General features: G+C 43.7%; 1 protein-coding gene across 1 annotated transcript in view; it reads left to right on the top strand.

Annotated features, from left to right (window-relative positions):
* The first annotated feature begins 1,412 nt into the window (after nt 1–1,412).
* Nucleotides 1,413–9,979, top strand: part of LOC133131186 (tumor necrosis factor alpha-induced protein 8-like protein 3) — a 23,298-nt gene continuing 14,731 nt past the window's right edge. Inside the window, exon 1 of the mRNA XM_061246406.1 lies at nt 1,413–1,697. Coding sequence (XP_061102390.1) covers nt 1,652–1,697 — 46 coding nt within the window. The 5' untranslated portion in view covers nt 1,413–1,651. The remainder of the gene's footprint in view (nt 1,698–9,979) is intronic.

Below are 9,979 nucleotides of genomic sequence, written 5' to 3'. Positions count from 1 at the left end.
GCGATAAACGTATGAATGCCAAAAAGGTCAATATCCCAGGATCTGAGTGAGTCCCAGAGCTCTAAACACAGATATCCCAATCCATCTGTCTCCAAAAAGCAATATATGTTAAAATATGAGATTTTAAATATTTTGAAAACACTATTCAAAAAGGCATGTATTTTTCATATATCCTGCATTGTTATATTTATAATCTTTTATATTGAATATAATATTATGTATAATCATCGCATGACAAGTAGAAGAGAAATAAATTCTAATGCAGAATATTTTGACATATAATAAAATATGGAGGCAGTATCTGCTTTTTGCAGATCCTGTCACCCAGTCACCATTTCAGGATCAGATAACCAAACCCTATCATGTAAACCAACCATTATACAAAAAGTTTAAGTACTGGTTACTCCTTCCCCTGTCAAAATGGCGACACCTCATTCGTTGTCTGAAAAATTATAGTGAAAAAAGAATGATCTTCCACATTGTTTTCTTCTTTTTCTTTTTAAAAAAGTCATGCTCAGGTTAACATTTATATCATTGTAAAGAGGACTACACCCCCAGTTGCCTGGCAATTAGCACAGTAAAAATCAAAGGAAGTTCATCTCACTTCAGTTATCAAGAATCGTGTTTCATGAGGACAGTAAACATCCCTTTGTTTGGGTCTCAAGTGCAATGCGAGTTAATAAGCATACACTCCATGTTATTATAGCCTTGGCTCTAGAGCCAGCGCCCAAGGGTAAAGCTTTACCACAGACTTACTTATTGCAGGTGAACTCAGTTTGAGAGTCACATGATATTGCCTGCTGACCTTGAGTTTGACACCCTCTTTTTCAGAGAAGTAGCAGCTCTTCATTCAACCATCAGCTGCAGTGTACTATGCCATACTGCAGGGGGAGCTGTCAGCTCATTCACCGCCAAAGGGCTTTATCTGATCAAGAGCATTCATTTATGATATCATATCTAATAAAATAATGGGTCGGTCAACGTTATTTTGAGATGAGTGTTTAGCAGTGACAGTGGTACCCAATAGCACTGGACTGGTAACTGGGATGCCCCCTGCTGTCCGACAGGTGAAACTCTCTCCCTCTCATCACTTTTCTATGGGATATGGTTTATGAATCAGAAAGAGAAGAGAGGTAAAGAAGTGAGAGAAGGAAGGGGAAGAGACAGAGAAGGAAAGAGGAAGAGAGAGTAGAAGAGGGAGAAAGAGAGAGAGGGTGGGGGCAGGGAAAAGAAGAGAGAGAGAAGCAGAGAACTGGGTGAGAGAGAGAGAGAGAGAGAGAGAGAGAGAGATAGAGAGAGAGAGAGAGAGAGAGAGAGAGAGAGAGAGAGAGAGAGAGAGAGAGAGAGAGAAGGGGAGTCAGAGCAGAGAGAAAGCAGAAGGGAGGGAGTCAGGTCTGGGAGAGAATGAGAGAGAGGAAGGGAGGAGGGACAGAAGGAGAGAGAGAGGAGGAGGGACAGAGAGAGAGCGATAGAGGGACAGAGAGAGTGAGAGAGAGGGAGGGACGGAGAGAGAGAGAGTGGCGAGAGGAACGGGAGCCCACTAAGCAGCAGGCAGCCTCCCTGCCAGGTCCTTTCTACCCACAGCTGCTTCTCCTCACAAACGTCCCGCTTAGAAACCACGTCTCCTGGAAGAAGAGGTCCTCAGGGGAAGATGGATTCTGACTCCGGAGAGCTGAGTGAAGGAGAACTCTCTCCAGGTAAGGCTGGGGGGGTTCAAATCAAAACTTCACATAACCCAATCTTAACTGGCAGCCCGCTACTGGGTCTGCTATGTGCTGACTGCAAGCACACGTAACGTTAGGAGCGGATCTGGCAAGCTCAGGCACATGTTGTCAAGCTCTGTAGCAGCACGTTGGGTTTCCTGGGATTTTAGTTCTCTTCATTTAGCTGTACACCACTCTGTGGTGGGTACAGACTGTATTTGTGAATGCCTTCTTATTAATGGAAGACAAAGCTTTTTTTCTAGTAATAATGTGCTCCTGTGAGATTTATAATTGGAACTGAAAAGGGTTGAGCCAAGCAGTAAAGATGTATTATTGTGGTGAAAGATGAAATATATTATTGTTTCCTTGTCATAGATGTACCAGATGTACACAGTTTTCAAGATATTTTTATAGTGTTGTGTAAGTTCAGCATGAATTCTTGAATGGTGATAAATCTCCAGACTCAAAAAGTGTTAGCAATGTGTAAAACAGTAAGTGGGAAGATTTGGAAAAAATGACAAAATGCAGTGATTAATCAGATTGTTAGTGGGATTATATTGTGGGGTTATAGACAAGGTTTGGTCCACTGAAATACAGATTGGATAGTCAATATCTTGTGTCTGAAATCCAATTAGAACTGTGTAACACAGATGCATTTTTAAATGGAATACCTTCTGTATAATTGCTGCTATAGTACAGTAGATGAAGACATCGTAGCATTCTATAGCATCGTAACTATTCTATCAAGGGATGCTGTGGGAGTACAGGTGTAGTGGGGGAAATTCCAGAATCCAGTCCCATGCCAATGCCCATCAGCAAAGAGGCAGTGTATAAACACAGATGGTCATGAATCAGTATTCACAGGTGATTCCAAACCGCATGAAAGGACTCACCACTCCACGTCTATGGTATGAAAACAAATTATCAACATAAAGCACTTTAAAATTCCAAAAAACGAATTGATGAATTCAGGGTTACTTTACTGGGAGAGGGAAACTCTGTAAGCCTTAAAGGGCTGTGTGAGCCCCACCACAAAAAACAAATCATCAAAGAAGGACTTCACTAATAGCTTGTAAGCAGCTTTCCCAAGAACTTGGCCATTCTTCTGATTTGAAAGGGAGATTTTTACAATTAGATATGTTGGTTAATCTACATTTTGACTCAGCAAAGCAGCAGTGTTGCATTACAGCCGTGTAAGCAGCGTGATATCATTACACCCCATAGTTCCAGCTCACGCTCCGGCATCTTAATCCGCTCTAAAGCTCTGGGTGAGAGCTGTGATCTTTCAGCTGAATGCTGGCCTTTGTGTGAAAAGTGTCCCCTTCAGGTGTTATGGCCGTACAAATGCATTCGGTGTGGTTATTAAGCATAAGCCAATTGTTGTTTCAACACTTTGTGAGCGTTTTCTATCGGGTGCCTTGTTCAATTATATTTTTGTCTGGAACATCTGAATTCCAGAGACACAAGAGAGGGGTCGTATCAGTCAAAAGCCTTTCTTTTTAGACTGCACGAGTATAAAACTGTTTCAGATTCTCTCTGCTGTTTAAACATCAACACCTTAGGGCTTTTGTGTGTCTCAAATTTGCTACCTCACTCCCTTTCCGTTCTCCAATGCTGAGTATCCACAGAGACAGGCTATATTCCGACAATATTAACAATAGCATAAATATACTAAAAATATCCAGGCAGATATATAGTGTTTTAATATAACATTTCAATATGAAACACTACTGAAGATATAATATTCACTGTGGACCAAAACTGAAAGGATTACGTTCACACTCAAAAATGACAAATTGGTTCATCAAAAACATCAATTTGGATAAGCTGCTGCATTGTAGTGACTGCCAAATTCATGATGATATGAAAATTTAAATTCAATATTCTGAATTCATTAAGCTTTTTGTGTTTTTTAAGTGTTTAAATTGAATAGAAGCCTATACAAGCACTAAATAGAATAGATATGTAAGGTACAGTTAAATCATCTCGGTCTGTGTTCTGCACTGTGTAGACAATAAGGTATATCTTGGGAATATCCAGTTAGCATAGTTTATTATTAATTTATTGAGCTGTGTTTTATGAACTGCATATATGTTAGTCTTTCAGTCTGTCAAAAAAACAGAGGTTGCTGTTAGAATGGTATTCCACACCGAAACACAGTCTTTCCGATAATTTGCTAAGCATTTCTTTCCAGTGAAAAGATGGCTAGTTTGACTTTTCCTCCTTTGAGAGTAATAGTACTGGAGGCCTTCGAGAGTAAGTCATGTGGTCAGATGGAATGGCCACATTCCAGGAGTCTAGCTAAAACAAACCCTCGTTTTCTGCCCCGTAACGTGATGCAGCGCCCCTCGCACACCGCGTGACGTGTTAAGGGAGGTGAGTTTTAACGGGGCGCCAGGTTGCCGAGTCTTTCGCTCTCTCTCCGGAGTCTTATTTCACTGCAAACACCTGGCACTGACACCCCCAATCAAGTGCTTAAATAAATGACTAATCATAACGCGTGAAATAAGCACCATATTGGTGACGTTTTTTGGCCAAACGTCTGAGGGCTGAGTCTGGTACAGTACACTTGCACTGGGTCCCTCCCTGGTCTTTAATCTGCTCCACAGATGTAGTTTTGCCTTGCCTTGTGTCTGCCGATTGAAAGCATATGCTGCCAGAAACTGGAACTGGAAAATCTGTCAGAGCCTTAAAAAAAGGGGGCATCCAACTGGAAAAGATGAGGCGGGAGAAAGCAGCTATTTCTCCGCAGATAAATTAAATGCTGAATTTCAGCTCTGAAGCCCAGTACTCTTTTTCAGTCGGCTTAACAAGACACTCTGCTGGTAGCATTGGGCAATCTCTGACTCTGCCAGGAATACTTTCTCTGCCATTTATTGAAACATTTCAGGAAACACAAGAAAAACCATTGCAGGTTTCTAGAGGATGGCTGGGCATTACTGAAACTTATAACATACATTTCAGATTCATTAGGCTACAGGTGACAGGGAGCACAGTACAGTCATCATCCTGCTGTATTTTATTGAGCCTATTTTAGTCCTGGCATTGGGTAATGTGACCACAGTCATTTCCTATATAGACCCAGGCTCGTTTGGAAGTGGGAATGACGCAGAGCGAAGTGAGGAGCAGCTCGACAGCTCAGTGCATCAGTGAGAAGAATATATTGGGCAAACTAATGAAATATAGTGAAAGCCAGTTCTTTGTGTTATAGGGGTTCCCAGTCCCTCTGAGAAAAGCATATTATTTCTATTTGTTTGTGTCTGCTGTTATTGTATCAGCCATGCATGGCTGGGTTCGCTGTGTCACTTGGCACTTTGAGAACCTGTCTCCCTGAGGCTGCTGGGAGCCAGGGAGGAGAGAGTGCCACTGTACTGACTGTGACCAGCAGAGACAGAGAATAGGGCCCACTGACACACACACTCACACACTCACACACACACACACACACACACACTCACACACGTACACATATACACACACACTCACACACTGACACACACACACGTACACATATACACACACACTGACACACTGACACACACACACACTCACACACTCACACACACACACACGTACACATATACACACACACTCACACACTGACACACACACACACGCGCACACACACTCACACACTCACACACACACAAACACACACACGTACACATATACACACACACTCACACACTGACACACACACACACGTACACATATACACACACACTCACACACACACTCACACGTACACACATACACACACACTCACACACTGACACACACACACACGCGCACACACACTCACACACTCACACACTCACACACACACACGTACACACACGTACACATATACACACACACTCACACACACACACACGTACACATATACACACACACTCACACACACACACACACACACACGTACACACATACACACACACTCACACACTCACACTTACACATATACACACACACTCACACACTGACACACACAGACACGCGCACACACACGCACACTGACACACACACACACGCGCACTGACACACACACACGCGAACACACACACACACACGCACTGACACACACACACACTCACACACACACACACACACACACGCGCACTGACACCCACACACACTCACACACACACGTACACATACACATATACACACACACACACACACTCACACACACGCACACACACTCACACACACACACACACACACACACTCACTCACACACACGCACACACACTCACACACACACACACACACTCACTCTCACTTTCTCTCCCACACACACACAGTCCAGCCCCCCAGCCCAAAAATATAACCCGCTTTCATTAAATTTAATTTTGTGATGCTTTTTTGTACTGAGCTAGCAAGTTTAAGCATATTTGAAATGTGCTGCCTCGTTAATATTGAATGCAGCCATTGACGGCATTATCTAAATGAATGGTCAAGCAAACAAGCGAAAAGAGGCATGAGTTATGGACTGGCCGTCTATGCCAGGGTGGAAAAAGCTTTTTGGGAAATGATGCTCCATGCTGAGGCTTGGCGGAGGCCTACTGTATCTCTCGCTGGTCCTGAAATGGAGATTCATTCATCCCTGGCTGTGACATCACCGCTCCCGTCAGACTGCGTTTCCCCACTGGGGCAGGGTGAGACAGCTCTGAACCAACTCAGAGAACAGAAGGCCAGTTCTGCTGCGAAAAGTGACTGAACAAGCGCTTTAGACTTGTAGGAAGATTTTTCTGTAAAAATATCTTTTTTATCTCTCAAGTAGAACATATTAGCTTGTTTCCTTGACATTTTCTTATTCCATTAGCAAATCTTGAAATGTGTCAAGCTGTCTTACCTCATTTGCAATATTTTGGTCTTATTTACCAAAAACTAAAAAAATTAAATACGATTTTATGTCTCAACATAAGATTAAAATACTTGTTTTTTTGTTCCCTTGTAACGTCCCTAAATTGAAACACAGGCTGCCGATTGCCTCCACCCTTTAAAAGATGACCGCGGGCTGGCCCGTGCCCCCAGAGAGAGTGAGGGCGATGAAGGAACACACTCAGCCTCCCTGGATGGAGACTCCGTCTCCCAGAAAGCTGAGGAATTTCTGATATGGGTGCCTGGGGGGAGATAGCATACAGCCGTATACAGTAAACGCCTGGGGATGTGTCAACACCAGGGGATGTATAAGTCACAAACTCGGGTCACAGGTTTACAGGACTAATCCACACAAATATAATATTAATGCCACTTGACAAGGCAGCAGTTAAATCGTTTTAGAGGAGAACAACCAATATAAATGGTAACGCTCCCTCTGTGTTCTGTAAGGAATAGATGATAAAAGGTTCAGCTTGAATTTTCTATACATAGATAAGTTATAAATAGAGCAGTAGGAGTGTTGTATTTGGGGGAAAGAAAATCATTCCTCGTTCTTGGCAGAATAATTCAGGGAAATCATGCGATTCCAACTGCAAAAGCACTCACTGTGTTTCATGTACATTAAACCTGACTCTGACTTTGGAGTTTAGGAGAGGTCACAAGGGAATCACAATAAAAAAGCTACCTTAGTTCCACATTCCACCAAGTCAAGGAAGTTCAGCAGGAGGTCAGATCATTGTACAAATTGGAAACAGTCAGGATAGAAGTCTTATGCTTAATAACAGATAAAAAGGTACTTGTTAAACCTGATCAGGGTTGTTTTGATGTTGTTTACAAACTAACAAAATACAGCACAGACAGAAACAAATCACATCAAAGAAAAGAAATGAGATTTTAAGTCTGCAGCACAGACAGATATCCAAATGTCAGCGCAGACAGAAATGCCGGGCAGAGCTGATGATTATAACCGTGTGCAGGCGCAGTAGGTGTACTCCCCTCAGGGGAAGTAAGTCAGACCGGATTCGTATGCACTGGCGTCTCTTGCCGTGACTCTGGGTAAAGCAGCCACATCTCAGCTGGAAAAAGTGAAACCTAATGTAGCTCTGCCAAGCCTGGAGCAGGAAGAACTCACTATTCTTACTCACTATACTTACTGTAGTCTCTATTCAGAGGGCCACCAGAGCTTATGCTCAAGTGTATTTTAACACACAGTTATGCAGTATTAAATTACCGTTATGGCTATCATTTTTGTTTTCATTAAAAGTATACAGTGCATGTACTGTTTTGTTTTTAACTGCCTTATTAGTGGAAATATTCAGGTTAGCCAAGGACACTTGGCGTTGAATAAATACAATGGCTGCAAAACAACCCTTTCTGTAACTTATCATAAACACTAACCAGAAGCTTATCATAAAAGTTGACGTTTTCAAGTATAAACATTGCCTTCTTGATCAGCTCAGCTCTTTTCTGATTACCAAACAGCATCATATTCACATTGAGAGGGCAAAGGATAGCTGCTGAAAACATTTTTATTCAGATGTTAAAGAGTGCCAACATGTTTAAAGCCAGGGAGGCAGAAAAACGACTTCCTGTGTTCCAGTGAAATCCCGAGGGGGAGTGGGGGAGGGCTGGGATACACAAGACTCCTCAGAGCCCCTACCCAACCCCCAAGCCCACCGCACATGAGTAAAGAATCAGGCGTCCCTGCTCACTTTACAAGGCAATATGATTATACTCCACTGTTGCAATGAAAGTGTCTTCCGTTTCACTGACAGAAACCTATCATGAAACCTAACATATATATAACAGAACTGTCAGAAGTCTGTAGAAACACTCCCAGAGCTGTACACTAAACACAGCTAGGGCCCTTTAATAAACACAACCAGGGGCAGTTAAAAGACATGGGGTTATAGCAAACATAGGCAGAGACCTAGAGGAAACACAGCCAGGGGCCTACAGGAAACACAGCTGAGCCCTACAGGAAATACTGCCAGGTCCCTACAGGAAACACAACCAGGTCCCTACAGGAAACAGCCATGTCCCTACAAGAAACAGCCATGTCCCTACAGGAAACACAACCAGGTCCCTACAGGAAACAGCCATGTCCCTACAAGAAACAGCCATGTCCCTACAGGAAACACAGCCATGCCCCTACAGGAAACACAGCCAGGTCCCTCCAGAAAACATAGCCATGCCCCTACAGGAAACACAGCCAGGTCCCTCCAGAAAACATAGCCATGCCCCTACAGGAAACACAGCCAGGTTCCTAAAGGAAACACAGCTGTATTAAATAGGGCCAAGAGGCCTACTGCAAATGGCTTTTCAAAATCGAGCCATGGCAACTTGTAGTGCTGTTTCCACTCTGTCACTTGAGACACCATGCAGCTATAAGCAGTGACTGGTTACTTTACAGGAACCGGGCGACCAGACTCACAGAGCACACGTGGCCCCCACTTCACTTCTCTGAGAGAACTGCCCCAGCATGCATTGCATTGTCAGGTCATGGGACACTCAGCTCACGGTTAGACCACAGAAACCCTGAGTGTAATGCAGTTCTCTCTGGTTTAGTTCCTCTTTATGACATGCTCAGAGACCAGATTTCAGAAAATAACCAATAACCAATTCTCACAGAGGCAAACATTTTTTAATGTTCTGGTATTGAAGAGATATTTCACTGTAGAGTAATTTTAAGGAGCTCCATTGTACTCCATTGGATTGTCATTGCGCACATGAAGGTGCTCGACATTAGTACTCTTTTTTCATTTGTGCTTTATAACAATTAATTTTGGCGAGGTCCTGAAAATGAATGGGGGAAAAGTGGGAGCTTGACAAGCAGGATGAACAGTGATGTCATCAATAACCAGCAGCAACAGCTGATGTGGGTAGAAATCATGCTGTGCAAGTACAATGCCGTAGGCTCTGCAAAATGACTTGTGTTACTCCAAAGGGAAATATCCCTTTAAATGCCGATTCATAAGTGTAATCGCAACAGTAATTGGTGGCTGTCATCCGATTCTCTCTCTCTGCACAAGTACAGAAAGGCTACATTATATATGCTGCATATTTGTCACACTATACAAACACATCGGCACGCTTGTTATAGGACAGAAAAGGCCGTGCCCCTCTCCACCACCGCAGGAACAATGGCTCAAATGGCAGAGTGACACAAGATGGCTGCTGAAGGAGCAGGTGGCTGACACACACAGGGCTGGAGACAGACTCTGGCCCCAGGGGCCCACCTGCGGAGCGGAGGGGCCTGCCGCACGGGGCCCAGGAGCGGGCGTCAGATGGCAGGCAGCGTGCTCAGCGGTGCTCAGTGACGAGGGCAGAGGACCGAGGCGGGGTCGGGCGGGGCCGTCATCTGCTCAGGCATCAATGTTCGATGCTGAACA

Source organism: Conger conger, chromosome 6, assembly GCF_963514075.1.
Source record: "Conger conger chromosome 6, fConCon1.1, whole genome shotgun sequence".
NCBI lineage: Eukaryota > Metazoa > Chordata > Actinopteri > Anguilliformes > Congridae > Conger > Conger conger.
The sequence above is the reverse complement of the archived record's forward strand: the minus strand, read 5'-3'. Positions and strand labels throughout refer to the sequence as shown.